This window comes from Monodelphis domestica, chromosome 1, assembly GCF_027887165.1.
Source record: "Monodelphis domestica isolate mMonDom1 chromosome 1, mMonDom1.pri, whole genome shotgun sequence".
NCBI lineage: Eukaryota > Metazoa > Chordata > Mammalia > Didelphimorphia > Didelphidae > Monodelphis > Monodelphis domestica.
The window spans coordinates 718,371,755-718,389,871 of NC_077227.1; the positions used below are offsets into that span (position 1 = coordinate 718,371,755).

General features: G+C 40.3%; 2 protein-coding genes across 5 annotated transcripts in view; one reads left to right on the forward strand and one right to left on the reverse strand.

Moving 5' to 3' along the window:
- The window catches only part of UBE2D4 (ubiquitin conjugating enzyme E2 D4 (putative)), a 45,424-nt gene extending 36,647 nt beyond the window's left edge, over positions 1-8,777 (reverse strand). Inside the window, exon 1 of one of the 3 annotated variants that reach the window (XM_007477566.3) lies at positions 8,641-8,777. Coding sequence is in view for 1 of the 3 variants with exons in the window: in XM_001376616.5 (XP_001376653.2) it covers positions 8,641-8,664 (24 nt within the window). In the remaining 2 variants the exon portion in view is untranslated. Of the gene's footprint in view, positions 1-8,049; positions 8,339-8,640 lie in introns of those variants that run through there. The other 2 variants (XM_001376616.5, XM_056812095.1) reach the window with 2 other exon arrangements.
- Positions 8,540-18,117, forward strand: part of URGCP (upregulator of cell proliferation) — an 82,079-nt gene continuing 72,501 nt past the window's right edge. Inside the window, exons 1-4 of one of the 2 annotated variants that reach the window (XR_001626355.2) lie at positions 8,540-9,310; positions 9,874-10,000; positions 10,592-10,732; positions 11,836-12,313. The gene's annotated coding sequence lies outside the window, so the exon portion shown is untranslated. Of the gene's footprint in view, positions 9,311-9,873; positions 10,001-10,591; positions 10,733-11,835; positions 12,314-15,255 lie in introns of those variants that run through there. The other variant, XR_001626352.2, reaches the window with a different exon arrangement.

Below are 18,117 nucleotides of genomic sequence, written 5' to 3' on the forward strand. Positions count from 1 at the left end.
CCAAACTGTCTTATAAAAAAGTTGGTCCATCTTGAAGCCCTGTTGACCTCCACTAATTAGCTCACATGTGCTGCTCTATGATGTACTTTTAGTAAACTCCTTTTAATTTTCTTTGTCCTGAGTTTTGTCTTGTGAATGAGGGTAAAAGCCTCAAAATAAGAATTTCTCCTTCAACAGAACCATTCTAATCAGTTAGTTAATCAACATTTATTAAGCACCTACTGTATGCTAGGCTTTACTAAGCACTAGGAATACCAAAAAAGGCAGAAGGCAGTCCCTGTACTCAAGTAGCTCACAATCTAATGGAGGAAACAACAAGCAAAAAAAATATACAAATAAGTTAAATACATAACAAATGGGGAAAGAAGTTGGGAAAAGCTTTCTGTAGAAGGTTTGGATTTTAGCTGGGGCTTGAAGGAAGCCAGGAAGAGATAAGAAGGAAGAGTAGTCCAGGCAAGGGGGGAAGCCAGAGAAAGTGTCTAGAGACGGGAGATGGAGGGTCTTGTGCAAGGAGATCCATGTCAATAGATCCCAGAATACATTTGGTGAAGTAAAGTCCTTTTTAAAGGAAGATTAAAAAAGTGAGATGGGGCCAAGTTGTGTTGGACTTAATGCCAAACAAGATTTTATATTTGATCTTTTTAAAAAAAATGCTTACCTTCCATATTCTGTCAACTAAGTATTGATTCCAAGGCAGAAAAAAACAGCAAGGGCTAGGCAACTGGGGTTAAGTGGCTTGCCCAGGGTTGCACAGCTAGGAAGTGTCTGAGGCCATATTTGAACTTAGGACCTCCCATCTCCAGGCCTGACTCTTCATCCATCAAGCCAACTAACTATCTTGCCATTTTTGCTCTAGTGGTGATAGGGAGCCACTGGAATTTAGTGAGAGGGGGTGGGGGAACATGATCAGATCTCCCTTTAGTTATATGTACAGGCTTATTGCCAGAATGTCTTGTAAAGTGGTTAATGTCATGGCCATAAAACCTCTTGGAAACAATATTGAACCTGATGCCACCAAGGATTTGTAATATGCTAGTAGAGGAAGGGTTCACACTGAGAAAAATCTAAAACAATTTAAATATAGATGATTTTCATTATGTATATATAGAATCTTCTATTTTAAAAAATCACGATTGTACAAGTCTCAATACGAAGTATCAGCTTAACATCAACATCCAATAACCACCTCTTCATAACACCAATGATAAATTTTGTGTGTGTGTGTGTGTGTGTGTGTGTGTGTGTGTGTGTGTGTAAGTGGGGTGATTCAGATTTACAGGTCAAATGTTAAAGAAAAGCACACTAGTGAATTGATGGAAGTCACTTAAGCACTTCAGATCACTTAAGTGATAACTCAGTTTTTAAATAACAATAAAAAGAAAATTTCCCTTCTTTTGACCATAACTTAAACAGAAAAATAAAATCACTTGGAGATTTTTAAAAGCTCCATTCCTTTCCTAAACATAAGAAGGAAGAGGAGAATAAAACAGCTGAATAACTCAATGTTTAAATTTTCTAATGTTGAGCTGGCCAAAGGTATGTTATCTTTTAAAAAGTTCCAAAATGCTTCATATTTATAACTAAAATATTTATAATTTCAAATATATATGCTTTTTAAACTTATGTGTCAAAACAACTGTATGCATTAGCTGTTAAAAATCTCAAAAACATGCTATTTTAATTAAACAATTTAAATATCTTGCTCTGCTAATTATTTTTACCTTCCTAATACACAATGTTAGAGTACCCTCCAAATAGTCACCTGTTCAATTTGTGTGGATTCACATCCCTGACTTCCTAAAAATCTTGTTCAATAGTTCATTAATAAAATAACCACATTGCCTTTCAGCCTTTGATGTTGCTATAAAAGTAATGTAAAAAAGTTTTTAATGCAATATTCTGTCCCAAGACCCATGTATGTGTGGATATACAAATATATGTAGAAATAAATCACTGCTTTGAAACATATAGGGAAGCAAATCTAATGGAGTGACCTATAGAAGGAAAAACAAAGTGTCAAAAAAACCACAACTATTTTAGGACTTCTTGATTGGAGTCGAGGAACAGCAGAGATATAAAAGAGAGAGTCAAATTAAAAAACAGGCCACATAAAACTATTATATTCAGTAAAATAAGCTTCAATTCAGCAGTAGCACCTTTTGTAAGATGAGGGTAGGGAGGAAAAGAAAGAAAAAGACAGGACAAGAGAAAAAGAAAGAAACTACCAAGAAAAGGAAGGCCTGAAAGCAGGAGCTAGAGAGAGACTAGAAAGACAAAGTGATAATGGAAAGAGAATGGCCAACGGGCACACAAATATAGAGAAGGAACACACCAAAGAGATGTACAGTACAACTGGAAGTGTTAGTCAATTATTTTTGTCAGAGCCTATTTGGCATTAGGACCACAGGGCACCAAAATATCATAGTATCTTATCGCTGACCCCCTAAATATTAACTCGATGATCAGCTCCCACAGAGAGCTCTTCAGCTGTTCTTATCCTTAAATAGCCAGGCACTTGCTCTGAACCCAAACTACCACAGGAAGAGGGAGAGGGAAAGGGGGAGGCTAAATTATTCTCCAATCTGCTAGGGGGTAATATCAATTTACAAGCTCGATGAAATGCAGCCAAGTGCCAGGGTGTAGTCCTACTAAAAATAAAACATATCTACCCCTGAGTCATTATGAATATTCAAATAAAACCCACCCTCTCACAAAACAACTCTATCAATCCCACACCTTTTTTTTTTTGGCTGATAATGCCTGCCAGGTGAGATACACACTCCCTCTTGCCACACAAGCACTTCCTTGGGATGAATTTTTCATGTTGTATTTCTGCCCTTATTTATATGTACTACTAATTTATTTATTATGCAGCCACCACAGTAGCAAGGGGGCCTCTGGCTTAATTAGAGTGTAATAAAATGTGGACTTATGCCAACAATTCAATACTTGAGGGATCTATGATTTCATAATTTTGGGCATTTCCTCTGTTGAGGCAATTGGTAGGAGTAGATGGTGGAGTACCTGCTCCTGAGCTGCTGAGACCAAAAAAAAAAAGGGGGGGGGGTCACTCTTTGCTCAACCTCCACTAATGAGGCCAGTTTCCAGTCTCTGAAAGACACATGCTAAGTGTAGCTCCAGGAGAGCAGTCTCAATATTTCTAGGCTATATGTACTCCACTTGCTTAACTTTTTTGAACCCAAGATATCCATACCAAGCTGGAAGACTAGGCTAGTATTTTTTGTAGGATATCCTATTGGCTGATGAGATGTACATCATCAAAACACTTCCACTTTTCAATTTCAAAACAGGTGAGGCCAATTGTCCCAGACTGCCCCAGTTCCTAAGAAACTTGTGGTGGTATTCCACTTGGGAAGTCAAATAAATTTTAGGTAACGGACAGAAGCAGTTCATTTTGCTCTCTCCTCACACCACAAGTCATCCCCCTACCCCTGGCCAGTCAACTGGAAAATATTTACTTTTGGTTACAAAAGGAACTGGTCAAGAGTAAAATGAGGCTGGGTTAATGATCACCAGTGAGAGTAAAACAACTCAAGCTGCCCACTGAACTAGCAGATTTTTAAAGTGTTTAGAAATCAGGCTCCACTGGTTTCTTTGTGACTAGTTCTCTATTAGATGATGGCTTCTAGGTCTTGGTAACCCTGCAAAGTCTCCCTTTAACTCTGAGACAAAGAAACAATGAAACAGGGCAGCTTCTTTATCTCTATCTTGAAATGCTAGATCTGAGCAAAAAAGGCATTCTTGACAAGCACCAGGTCTGATCTGTAGAAGAAATGGAGACTTTAGGCTTGGGAAAATGTATTTACAACAGAACTTCATAAGGTGTAGCCAATGTACCTCAATGGCTAATTTTGAGACAAAGTGACATAAGGCATTTACAAACTAAAACAATGCTGCAAAAATATATGTACTGAAAGGCATCTAAATGGCTCAGTGGAGACCTGGACAAGGGAAGTCCTGAGTTCAAATTTGGCCTCAGATACTTCCTAGCTGTGTGACCTGGAAAGTCATTTAACCCCAAATGCCTACCCCTTACAGCTCTTCTGCTTTGGAACCAATATTCAATATTACTGATCCTAAGGGTGATTTAAAAAAAAAAAAAGAAGAAGAGATGTATTGAACAGGAATGGGATATTCATATCACTTAGCTGAACAGAGGAATGCTATGTACCTGAATATATCAGACAATCAATTAAACCACTGTTAACATAAATCTGGAAATGAATCACTAGCTATTATAATTTACCAATCACATGCTAATAAATGGGTATGAAAAGGGATCACCACAAGGGTATTCTTTAAGAGAACATCTCTAGTTCCAGGGTTAGAAATGCCTCCCTCAATTTAGAATGGGAAGACTGGACACTGCAGACCACCCAGTGTGCCTCATTTTACTGATGCTATAACCAAGGGCCAGAGGGATGGTAAAAACTTGCCCAAAATCACATACAGAGTATATGGGGAAGTTGGGATTTGAACTCAAGTCCTCTTGACTCCCATCTGATGCTCTTGGTTAGCAAAGTGCCAGGATGGTGTGGGGCCTTGAATTCTTGTCATATAAAGACCCTTTGAAGGTCCTTATGGTCCTATGAAGAGAATATTTAGCTTGGAAAAAAAAAGAAGGCTCAAGTGGAATAAGAGTCATGAGCTCCAAATTATGTTACTTCCATTGCAGCCATCACTTAAGTGGTTCCCAACCATGACTCCAGAAGCTTCCTTGGACTCTTGGGAGCGGAGTGAGCTATTACTTGATCTTGCCAGAAAAAGCTTCCACTAGCTCCAAACTACGTAATCGTAAGCTGTGGTCTTTAACTAATAGAATATAAAATCCCAGAGGGCAAGAACTGCCTGAATTGCTTATATGTGCATCCCCAGTGCCTGGCACAGATCTATCTATCATCTATGTATGTCTAACAACATCTATCATGTAGGTATATATGCACAAATAAAAGCTATGTATCTACCTAGATCTGCCTGTCTATATCTATGCAAATATCTTTTGATCTATCTGTCTATCATTATCTATCCATCTGTCTGTCTATCTTTAAGTATTTGAAAAGTTGTCAAAATCAGGAAGAATTAAACTTGTCTATTTGGCCAAAGAGGTCAGAACTAGCAGCAAAGAAGCCAATCTAGGTCAGATGTGAGAGAAACCTCCCTAACTATGAGAACAGAGGCTAGTTGACCACTCATAATGGAGTTTCTTTTCCAAAAGAGGTTGGACACACACACACAAGGCTACAAGAGGTAGAGTAGATGATTTGAACATGAAGGCCTGAACAGTGGAAAGAGTACTAGATTTGGAGTGGGAGGACTTGTGTGGAAATTCTGCCTCTGTCATTTCTGTGTGACTTTGTGCAAATCACTTGACTTCACTGCCTCATCTGAAAAATAAGAGAGTTGGTTTCAACGATCTACTTAGTACAAGCAAAAAAAAGCAAACAGACCTTGCCCTCAAAGAGTGACATTCTGCTATAGTGGTACAATGAGTATATTAGTAAAGTAAAACACAGAATATACAAAATAATACAAAGATACAGATATGCATTTAAGTTCATGAATATACACACAGAGAAATTTAAATATTTCAGGAAAAGATATTTGGGGATGAAATAGAACTCGTGTGCTAATGTAATTCATTAACCCAATGGAAGACCTAATATGGTAGATCACCAGGAAAATAGAGGCAATCAAGCAGAAAGTTAGATTGTCTAACCAGTCTGAGATGGAAATGGGACAATTCATCAGGTTAACTTAATAAGTGGACCGGAGAGAAGCAAATGATCAAAAGGTATCTCTCATGGGAGGTCCTAGATTCAAATCTAGCCTCAGATGTATGGTCATATGCAAGTTACTTAAACCCAATTACCTAGACCTTATCACTCTTCTTCCTTGGAACCAATACTCAGTATCAATTCCAAGACAGAAGGTAAGGATTAAAAGAAAAAAAAGGTATCTATTGGGGCATCTAGGTAGCATAGTGGATAGAGTACCAGGCCCAGAATCGGGAAAAACTAGGTTCAAATCTGGCCTCAGACACTTCCTAACTGTGTGACTCTGGGCAAGTCATTTAAATTTGATTGCTTAGCCCTTCCCTCTTTTCTGTCTTAGAATTGATACTAAGACAGAAGGTAAGAGATTAAAAAAAAAAAAGGGTATCCCAAAAGCATCCCAGAGAAACTATGAGACATTGCATAGGAAGTCACAGATAAAGAAGCCCTATTGGAACCTTGGTAACAAGAAGAAAACAAATTTCTAAGCGAAATCTGAAAAGTGGAACCCAAGAAGAAAAGGATGGGAGGACTGTGGCCTTAGACCAGCTACTTAACCTCTCTGGAACTCAGTTTGCTCATTTGTAAAACAAGAAGGTTCTACTAAAAGACCTTTAGAGTCCCTTCTAAAGTCCTAAATAATTTACTGATTCTAAATCTAAGATGGAAGCAGTCTCTACTTATGCCCATCTCAGCAAAGGTTCAAAATAACGGGTACCAGAAAGCCTTGACCAAAAGAGAACTTTACAAGAGAAGGAGAGTAAGAAAAGCAACAAGGTGTCATGAAGAAAGATCTGGCTTCAGAGTCCAAGTCCTGTCTCTCACCCATCATTGGGGGGGTGTGTGTGTGTGTGTGTGTGTGTGTGTGTGTGTGTGTGTGTGTGTGTGTGTGTGTGTGTGTGTGTGCGCGCCCATGGGTATGTATGTGCTTGTGTGTGAAAGACTATAGGTAAGGTCCTTCACCTTACTGAGAGTGTGATTCCTGAGATCTCCAAGATGATAAGTTGAAGAACAATTACTGGGCACCTAGGTGGTACAGCAGATAAAGGGTCAGGTCTGGAGTCAAAAGACCTGGGTTCAAAACTAGTTGTATGACCCTGGGCATATCACTTGACTCTGTTTGCCTAGTCCTTACCACTCTTCCATCTTATATCTGCTGTTAAAATAGAAACTGAGGGCTTAAGATAATTAAATTAAAAGAAAAAAGAACAGTTACTTATCTTAAAGGAAATCTACACACTAATAAAATCACAGGTCTGGACCAGATATAAAAGTGGCAGCCATATGTGCAAGACAGCAGAAAAAGCAGATGCCACAATCACAAACAGCCAATGGGGACAAACAGAGTGCATCCTAGAAATAGCCCTGGATTTGGAATCTGCCAACTGTGTGACCTGGGCAGTCATTTTTCATTTCTTAGCCTGTCTTTCTTCATCAGAATTACAAAGCTGAACTATTTAATTCACCAAAGCATTTTTTGAGTGCCTACTGTATGCCAGGCATTAAAGTCAGCATGGTTCTAAGTAGCTTAAAATCCAACTAAGACTTTGGGGACATCTTATATACTAAGTAATGGCAGGTGGCTGAGGAAAAGAGAGCATAAAATGATCTCCAAGATAACTTCCCAGTCAGTCAACAAGCATTTATTAAGTATTTTAATAATGTGTCCTGGCTGATGAAGCATAAAAGGAAAGCAAAAAGTAGCTCAAATTCTAACAGAGGAGACAATAACATGCAAATAACTATGTATCCATGCAAAATAGATACTGTGTAAATGGGAAATAATCTCAGATCAGCGAGTTTGTTGGGAGAGCAGGGAAACCTAAAAGTTTACACAGGTACTAAAGCTGCTACTGAAAATAAAAAAATGAAGGCATTCCTGAAACTGTTGGCATGTGGGGGGCAACAGAATTCAAAGGACAGAAATTCAATTTCAGCAAGTTTTCAGGCAGTGAGGGTGATGGAAAACCCAGCAGATTTTAGGCAAGAAGACTGGGCTTAAATCTATCTAATAGGAAACTGCCATAAGCTAGAAGCATACCATGGGCTCTGATCCTCAGTTTCCCCCTCTGATGTATATCTGAATTGAACCAGATGACCTTTAAGGTCTTCCTTTCCAGTTCTAAATAGATGGGACAATCTGGGTCAATAGAAAGAAGGCTGAACCTGGGAGTCCCAGAACCTGAGCTCTGCCACTACCTGGCTATGTGACCTTAGACAAGTAATTTAACGTCTCTCTGAGCCTCAGTTTCCCCACCTGATGTGGATCCTAATTGGGTTCTAAGGTCCTTCCCGGCTCCCAACTGAAGCTTTCTTCATCTTTAAAATGAAGGAGTTGAATCTAATTAATCATTCTGCCTTCATGGTCCTTCCCGGATCTGGATCTATGGGCATTAATTAAGTGTCTCTTGTGGGCCTGGCACTGGTCCCACTGCATGTCTTCTCGGGATGCAGGGGGACAGAGCAGGCAGTGTAAGAACACGTCGGGGGCAGCGAAATGAGAATGGACACGCCCCTCCACGCCAACAGCCAACCAAAAGAAAGGGAAACACGCAAATGAGCGCGTGGTTGGCCAGAGTCAACACTAGCCCCGCCCAAGACCCCCGCGCACGCGCGCCCCACGAGACCCGGGGCCCCAGCGCGGCTCCGCCCCCGCCCCGCGCCGTTCCCTTGTAAGGCAGCGGGCTCGCGAGGCACCGCCTCACTATCTGGCAGGTGCCACAAGTTTTCCCGCGCCTGCGCGCGGCGCCGCCTCCTGCCGCGGCTCCCTATGTGGCAGCAGAGCCGACGCCCGCGGCTCCTCCGTCCTCGGACCCACGCCGAGGACGAGGGGAGGCGGGAGGCTTACCTTCTGGATCCGCTTCAACGCCATCCTACGACCCGCTGCGGGACCACGACTCAGCCCCACGGCCGAGGGGCGGCCACGGGAGGCAGCACAGCTAGGCTCGGCCGCCTCGCAGCTCTCTGCAAGGGGAGGAGCTCGGCTTGGTCGCGCGTGCGCAGCGCGGTCCGACCGCAGTGCACGGTGGGGGTTGTAGTTCTTTTACGCGGGCTTTGGGAAAGGTGCGCAGGAGAAGCCTTTTCACGAAATTATCTCCCTGGAGGAAGGAGACCCTTGACTAGTTCTCTCCTGGCCCTCCTTTGACAGCCAGACCCGTCTTTGTCAAAGACTCAGACATTCACTCGGGCAGGCCACTTGTGCTCTCTGGGCTAAATGAGGGCTGGACTGGATGAGATGACCTCTGAAAGCCCTTCCAGCTCTGAATCCTAGGGGAGGATGAGTGGTTGGCCAGGATTGACCGCAGGCCCTTGACTTCACTCCTCCGAGTAGATCTACTCAGTAATTCAGAAGGTATTTATTAAGTGCCTGCTGTATGCCAAGAATGCTAAGCTCTGGAAATGCAAAGAAAAAGACAAAAAACAGCCCCAGCCCCTAAAGAGACCACAATCTAATGGAGGACAAACAACCATATCCATATACAAGATACATAGGAAGCAAAGGACTTGGAATCAAGAAGGTCAGAGTTCAAATCCTTTCTTAGACACCTCACTAGCTAGGTGATCCTAGTCAAGTCACTTAACCTCTGAATGCCTTGGTTTCCTCACATCTAAAATCGGGATGATAATAGAACCTACCACCCGTTATTGTAAGAATAAAATAAGAAAATATTTGTAAACCTTTTAGAATTATTTAAATACTAAGTATTATTAAATGGTAGGGAGTAGCCAGAGAGTGAGGGACACTAAAGTAAGGGAGCCTGGGAAAGGACCTTCTGAGAAAGTGGGATTTGAGCTGAGCCTTTTTTTAAAATTTAGATCCAAATATAAATATTAATATATATAGTAGGTGGTACTGATGGGTGATGATGAATGGTAAATGATGATGAAACAATTATTTTATTAAGGAAAACTGAACTTTGACATTAATTACATTTTTTAAATTAACTTTAATGAGTTATTTAAAAGTGATATTAATTACTATATACATATTTCTGGGAGCCAACTCCCATATTTACCTAATTACAAAATAGTATAATCATTATGAAAATAGTTATAGGTTTTAGATTGATTTTGTTGTCAGCTTTATTTTATTAAAACTGTAAATTCTATATGGGCACCATGGATAAAGTGCTGGACTTGGAGTCAGGAAGATCATCTTCCTAGGTTTAAATCTGGCCTCAGACATATACACATCTCTTTGACCCCAGGTAAGTCATTTCATCCTATTTGTCCAATTTTTTCATCTGTAAAATGAGCTGCAGAAGGAAATGGCAAGACTTTGTCATGAAAACTGCAAATGGGATCACAAAGAGTCAGACATGACTGGAATAACTAAATAACAACAAATTCTATATATTTGTTAGCTGAATCTTGATGGAAGCCAGGAGGAGGAGAGGAAAGGAGGAAGCAGTACAGTTATAGGTGGTGGAAGGGCAGCCAGTGGAAAGGCGTAGGGTGGGGAAATGGAGTATTTTGTGCAAAGAACCACAAGAAGGACAGTGTCAGTAGTATAGTAGTCCATTGGAATCAAGTACAAGAAAATGGGAAAGGTGAAAAGGACCCAGTTTGTGAAAAGCTTTTAATACTAATCTGAGGAAAGGAGAGAGAAAGACATTAGAGCAAGGGAGAGGAGAACACTGAAGAGAATGAAACTGGGGTGAAGGAGTAGCCTAGAAGAGAGAAATGGGGCAAAAGTAGATCAGGAAGCTATATAAAAAGGATAAGGTCATTGGAACCTGTCAATGTGGCATCCACGGATATGGAGCTAGTAGACAAAATCTCTTTCTGTGTTTCTACAGCTTCTCCAGGGCCCAGAAAGCGCTATGGAGTTCAAAGGAGCAGGTTTTCAGACATGGTGTTCCCCTGCCACAAACCACCTATTCCCTTACTTTTGAGTAGAGGAGGAACTTGTCAGGGAGATTTAGAGTAAATCTTGTCAGGTCAGGTAAATTACTTAATTGCCCATATTTCAGGTTCCTCCTCTGTGAAATGAGGGAGTTAAAATTTCTAGGTGCGAGGATTGGAGATAGAAATGCAAACAAAATGGTAGTCCCTGCCCCTGAGGAGCTTACATTCTAAATCTCATAAAAGAGAGCTGAAGAGGGACAGTCCCCAAGCTAAGGACTCCCCTTTATTTACCTACTTTTCAGTCACATGGACATCCTTGCTATTCCCAGAACTTGCCCTTTTACATCCCATCTCTGTGGAAGGAGGGCATTCTAGGTATTGGGGAATAAATACACCGTCCAAAAAAACAGATTTGGAAAGAGATTTAAAACCTTTTAACTACACCCTCTTTTCCTGTCCCTCTCTGAAACCTTAGGATAGAGCCCAGTACTTAACACAATGCTGTTTACATTGTAAAACTCAATAAATGCAAGCTATTTTAATAATGTCTGTTGATCAAAGTAGGAGGAAGCTAAGACAGAAATATTAAAGAGATCTGAACTGAGGTAAAGAAAAACCTTGGGACAGGATTAATAGAAATCACATTCAAATTAGCTTGGTGGTAAAGGCTGATAAAGTTATAAGAAGGGAGCAGAGTCTCCCTGGGATCACAGGTTGGGAATCCCATCCTGTCCTCAGTTTCTTATTCTTTCCTCAATCCAGTTCTCTTAGTACTTTAAAAGGAAGAATCATATGAGAAAAATAATTAACACTTAACAGTAACCTAATTTTCAGGAGAGTCATCAAATCTGATCCCAGGGAATAGTTATCATCCTTGTACTTGAAGAAGACCAAAAATGACACCACTATGTTGGGGTCAATGTACAGTGTATCCAACTGTGGGGGATCAGGCCAATATGTGCTGGGAAGGTTCTATGATAGATCAGGAACAAATAGCATGTATGAACATTTGGGTTGGAGATGTCTCTAAGTTTCTCACATTTCTTTTGAGCTTTTGCAATTCTTCTTAGCTAGAAGAGCACAAAGCCTTCTTTGATATGGAAACGCTATGCTTGATTAGTAGCCAATGAACCAAAGCTGCTTGACCACCCTTTAATTTTATTCAATTTTGTTGGTGTGACCTTGTTTGCCTCAGTTTCTTCATCTGTAAAATGAGCTGGAAAAGGAATTCACAAACTACTCCAGTATTTCTGCCAAGAAAACCCTACATGGGGTCAGAAAGAACTGTATGTGACTGAAAACTACTGATCAACAATGGAAGAAACTTAGTTGAATGTATTTCTACACCACACTTTTTGAGTTAAACAGATATGTTAAACCTCCTTTGCCCAATGTAGATAAGAGTGAAGATCATGAGAATCCCACTTCCCTATACCTTCCTCCATTTCCCTGGACCCTTCTTCTCCAATGCCCACATTAGGTATGTGTAATTAGAAAATTTTGTCCCCTTGGACTTCATCTCCCAGCGTCCTTTTCCCTTCATCCTCATATTTACATTTGTTACATGTGTATATAGTTCTGTAACTCCACCCTCTCTCTTGAGCTCTCTCTTTTTCTCTAGTCTTTTATTTTCCTTTTTGCTTCAAATTATTATTAATAAATCTTATTAAATATAATACTTGGAGTATTTTGGATATTAATTTTTAATCTTACAGTTATAATGATGAATTTCTTCTTTCTTCATTTATTTCCTCATAATTCATTTCCCCTCCCTTTTCTTTTCTTCTCTTAAAACTAACAAAACCATACCTAGTATAAAAATTAAAATTAGTCTCAGTAAATAAAAATATTATATTTTAGGAGATTTATTAATGATCACTAGAAGTCAAGGAATGAAAAGGATACAAAATAAAGACCCCATGCCCATGGCTGATCAACCCATTTAAAATCCCCATTGTAAAGATTAAAATTTAGGGAAACTGACACAGGAAGAAATTAGTTTCTCTCTGCTAGAGGTATTATTTTTATGAGGTTTATTAAAAGTCAAGGGTTAAAAAAAATACAAGTAAGAGAAACATGTGCTAAGTGGGCCATGAGGCCCACCCAAATTTCACTCACATCATGAGACCCGTCTGTTTGCCAGAGGAGACAGAAAGAGAAGAGAGAGCCCGCCCTGGGCGGAGACCCTCCCGGCCCAGGTGAGAATTCAGTGAGATTACAAAGCATTTTGGGGAAGTGGAGCAAGGACTTCTAGGGATTGAAGTCCTGGATTCAAGTCCATTTTTACACCATGTTTAGGAGGCAGCTGGGTAGCTCAGTGGATTGAGAGTCAGGCCTAGAGATGGGAGGTCCTAGGTTCAAATTTGGCCTCAGACACTTCCTAGCTGTGTGACCCTGGGCAAGTCACTTGACCCCCATTGCCCAGCCCTTACCACTCTTCTGCCTTGGAGCCAATACACAGTATTGACTCCAAGATGGAAGGTAAGGGTTTAAAAAAATAAATAAATAAAATAAAATAAAATCCCCATGCTTAGCTTATCACTGCCACGAAGCTCAATGCCATCAGGCCAAAAAAAACGAGGGGCAGGGCCACCCACTCAATGTTTATCCCCTGTCTGCAGGAAGTCAGTGGACTCCTGGGAAATGTAGTTCTTTTTTAGAGTAACAGATTTTTCAATTATACACTAGTTCCTGTGTTTGTGTTTCTTAATTCCCTTGGTGACCATTGAAAGTTGAATTCTAATAGGCCACAATTCTTCCGACATTATTAGAATGTAAGGACTTTATCATCATTTTGCTCCATTTAAGTGCTCAAGTATAATTACTTTTCAATTACTGTTCACATTTCAAAGTTTCTACTCAATGTGGAATTTTCAATAAGAATGTCTGAAAGTTTTGAAGGGCAGATTATTCATGGTTATAAGCCTTTGCATTTTTAAAACTTTGTCTTCCAAGGTTTTCTCTCCTTTATATTGTCATAACATAGTCTTGTTTGATCCTGACTATGGGTCTTGGTAATTGAACTTCTTTCTGGTTACATTATTTTTAATTTGACTTGGAAAGTCTGGAATTTGGCTATGATAGTCCTTATTGTTTTTAGTTTGTAATTTCTTTTAGAAGGTGAACCAGTAGACTCTTTTTATGTTGCCATATAATTCTAGTAAATCTGGGCATTTCATTTAAATATTTCTTAAAATATTATATTATAAGATAATAGGCAATGAATTGATTACCCCTCCCACACATACTTAACATTTGAAACTCACACTGTCTCAACTGTTTCAGACTCCAATTCTTTCTCAAACCAGCTTCTTTACTTATCTCTAAATTAATATAACAAGACTTAATTTCTAGTATCATCCTTATAATATTCAAATTTTTTGTTTGCTCCTATTTTTTTAGGAGCTCCTGTGATACTTAAATTCACTCTCCTTAGCATGTTAGCATAAGCTGCTATGGCGTACTCAAGTTGAAATGGGTTTTTAGCCCAGAACTTCCATGTTTAATTTTGTTTACCAAATGCACTGTTAATCATAAATGAGTAATTTTTCCTGGCACAAGTGAAGTTGGAGGAAAGATTAAGACCTTTCAGGAATCAGAGCAAATAAAATTAATTGTTAATTTTTTATATCATACCACAGATAAGAGAGAAGAAACTGGGTGGACAGAGGTCTGAGAACGCTCAGTTAGTTGTTTCCTAAGACTAGAGCCTAGAACTCCTCATGTATGCATAGTGGAAATGTGGTCAGGCCAGGCAAGCTTGCATCACCATCTCGTGCCTTGAACAGATATTGTACCCCAAGCTTGGTTGTCTTTCATACTCTACGACAACCACAATGACATCACTATGTCAGGGGTTAATGTCCAACTGTTGTTGATCACAACTTCTTCAGAGAAACCTTGAAAGTGTTCTTGTATTGCCCCTTTTGACCTCTGTGTGAACATTTGCCTTGTATGAGTTCTTGGTACAATAATCTTTTAGGCAAATGTATGGTTGGCCAGCCCATCAGAGTAGCAATCTCTGAAGTAGAGTCTGAATGCTTGGCAGTTGAGCTCAAGAAAAGACCTCAGTGTCCAGTGCCTTCTAATGCCGGGTGATCTTCAGAATCTTCCTAAGACAATTCAAATGGAAACGATTCCGTTTCCTGGCATGGCACTGGTATGCTGGCCAGGTTTCAAGACATACAACAACGAGGCCAGCACAATGGCTCTGTTTGATAAGCAGTCTAATAATACTCTTTTCTCCAACACTTTCTTTCATGGTCTCTCCAACACTGAGCTAGCTCTGGCAATGCATGCATCAACCTCATCATCTAAGTGTTCATTCCTGAAAGTATACTGCCAAGATAAGTGGGCTTATCCACAGCATTCATAATTCTCCATTTGCTGTAACTGATGGTGTGATGCTGGCTGGTGGAGAACCTCTGTTTCCTAGTGTTAGTTGTCAGACCAAAATTAGTATAAGCTGCAGAGAATTGATCCATCCTCTTGCATTTCAGTCTTAGAAGTTGCATTGAGTACACAATCGTCTACACTTCAACTTTCCCTTCACTTTAGTAATTTACCATCAATGTTGTAGTTGACCTTGATACTGTTTTTTTTTTCCTTGTTGAAGGTGTCTGCCAACATTGATGAAAGCATCATGCTAAAAAGTATGGAAGTAAGCACACAGCCCCGCTTCCCTCCACTGGTGACTGGAAAAACTCAAGAGCAATCATCTATTCTCTAGAACCATAGTTAGTCCTTTGCTGGAGTTCTTAAACTGGGGTCTGTGGACCCCCAAGGGGTCTCTGGATAGCAAAGATTTTTAACCCATTTTCTGGCACTACCCTTTTGATAGTTTGGTGAAACCTGTGGATCCTTTCTCAAAATAATGTGTTTTAATCATCATTGGAGTTGAAAACTAGTTCTGCTTGGTGTTGACTCACTTTAATGAACTGAAAGTCATCATGTCTTTTAATTTCAATTCAATTCCAGAAGTGCCAAATATTGTGCTAAGTGTGAATACAAATAAGAAAAAGAAAGATAATTCCTGCCCTCAAGGACTTCATAATCTAATGGAGGAAGAGAACATACTAAAGGAAACTGGAAAGGGGGAGGGAGGTTGCTGATGGAAAATAGAAAGTTACCGAGAAAGGTCTGATCTGAGACCTCTAATAAAGGAAGACTTTTGGAGGAGTTTATTGATCCACCCTCCAGCCTTGCAAGCAGAGGGGAAGCCATCTGAAGGAATTAAGACGTTGTTGGATATCAAAAAACTGAACCATTCAGCATGGTTTCAGGTGGCCAACTTACCTTGGGTAAGGCATGATGCTCCCTGGAGTCAACACCAAGCAGAACTAGTTTTCAACTCCAAAGATGATTAAAACACATTATTCTGAGAACGGATCCACAGGTTTCACCAGACTATCAAAAGGGGACTGACACAAAATGGGTGAAAAATCTTTACCTTAATACCAATGGTATCCTGTAAGTAGAGCCCATAGACCCTATTAAAGATTATAACAACTGATTTAAAGCTTTAAGTTTTCCAAAGCATATATTAATTTATTTAGGTGGCAAAGTGGATAAAGTGCTGAGTCTAGAGAGTCAGAAAGATATAAGTTCAAATTCAGCTTCAGTTTCTGTGTGACCCTGAGTAATTAACTTAGTTTCTGTCTGCTCTAGTTTCCTTGTCTGAAAAATAGGGATAACAGCACCTACCTCCCTGGGTTGTTCTGAAAATCAAAGTTGATATTTGTAATGTACTTAAGCTAGCTGTCATTATGATTATTTGATTCTCATAATAGCCCTTTGAGATTGGTCTACTAGCTCCTGTTATTTCTACTGTTACCTCCTACTTATTATCCCTACTTTACAGATGAAAAAACTGAGGGACAGAGAAATCCAATGACTCTCCCACAAGGCTATAGATAAGGACAAGATCTGTAATTTCACTAATGTATAAAGTGCCAGGTGAAGAGATTCTCTCTACCAAAGAAAGCTGGCACTTTCTATGCAACCTTTCATCCTAGAGGATCACCTGAGCCACTGAGAAATTAAGTGACTTGTTTAAAGTCACACTAATGTATGTCAGAGATGGGACATTCTAGGGTTAAAGGCAAGATTGGGAACCCAAGTCTCACCTGGCTCTAGAACCATGCTGCCTGTCCACAAAGGCACATACGAATAAGCAAATCCATTGCTAGAATAGAAAATCTAGTGCTTTGCCTCAAGGTGCCAAGGTTTAGGGAGTGCCAATAGCACCTGTACTCCTTCTGCAGGTCTAAAAAATGAGCAAGAATAATTTGTTATGGTCAGAAACCACTAGAGAGCATGATTCCCCCTCCCTTGCTGTCCTTGGCACCAAAGGTGATCAAGCCCTTCCAGGACGCAGTCTTCGTCCCATCATCCTTTCTGCCCACGAGAGCACCCATCTATGTCGTACTTGTTCTCTGCATCCTCCAACAAGGGGGGGTGGGTCCTGGGATCTCTTCCTCTGTTGTGCCTTATGCCTAAGACCTTAGTTCTTTCCTTCATCCCCTTTACAACTGAATTTATCTTGAAAGATTGATTCAAAGGTGCCCTTCTTGCTACTTGCTCTAGGCATATGTTTCTGGTGCTTGCCTTACATAGGTGAATGATTAGTCACAGTTCTACAAGCCAGGAATTTCCAAAATACCATTTGAATCCATTTACAAGATCAGACCTTGAGAGCTTGCCATGGCCACTGTCATTGAGGAGAGAAGTTTATGCCAACCACCGCCCCGGCTAAGACAGAGGACCTACCCACAGCTTTTACCCTCCCGTACTAGGTCAGCTTCCATCCTTAGCCCCACCTTCGAGTCAAGGGAAAACGCTGGTTCTTTTTTTTTTATACCCTTACCTTCCTTCTTGGAGTCAATACTGTGTATTGGCTCCAAGGCAGAAGAGTGGTAAGGGCTAGGCAATGGGGGTCAAGTGACTTGCCCAGGGTCACACAGCTGGGATGTGTCTGAGGCCAGATTTGAACCTAGGCCCTCCTGTCTCTAGGACTGGCTCTCAATCCACTGAGCTACCCAGCTGTCCCTTCGCTGGTTCTTTTTTGCTTGGACGGAAGGCCTTCTGCTCAAATCTCAACTGACTTCCAAGAAGTCCCTCCATCATCCTAGCTAAAGCCTAGTAATCCTCATTTCCTTCTGTCTTTTCTCCAACCTATGACTCAGGCACTCCATGCTTCAATAATAGATACGGTATTCATTTGGGGTCCTCTCTCCCACCTCCTCTTCCCTTCCTTCCTCTCTCCTCTCCTCCCCAGGTCACCTAACCCTCTTAAAATAAGTTTTTCTTGCTTTTTCTTTCAAGTTTTGGATGACTATGAAGTCATGCATGTGACTATCATTTTTTTAAACTTAAAGTTTACTTCATAGTTATCACACTCCTCCACGTTATTTCCATTTTCCTAATCCAAATGTTTTCATGGGCATATTTATTTCTCATTTAGTAAGAATGCCTTTAT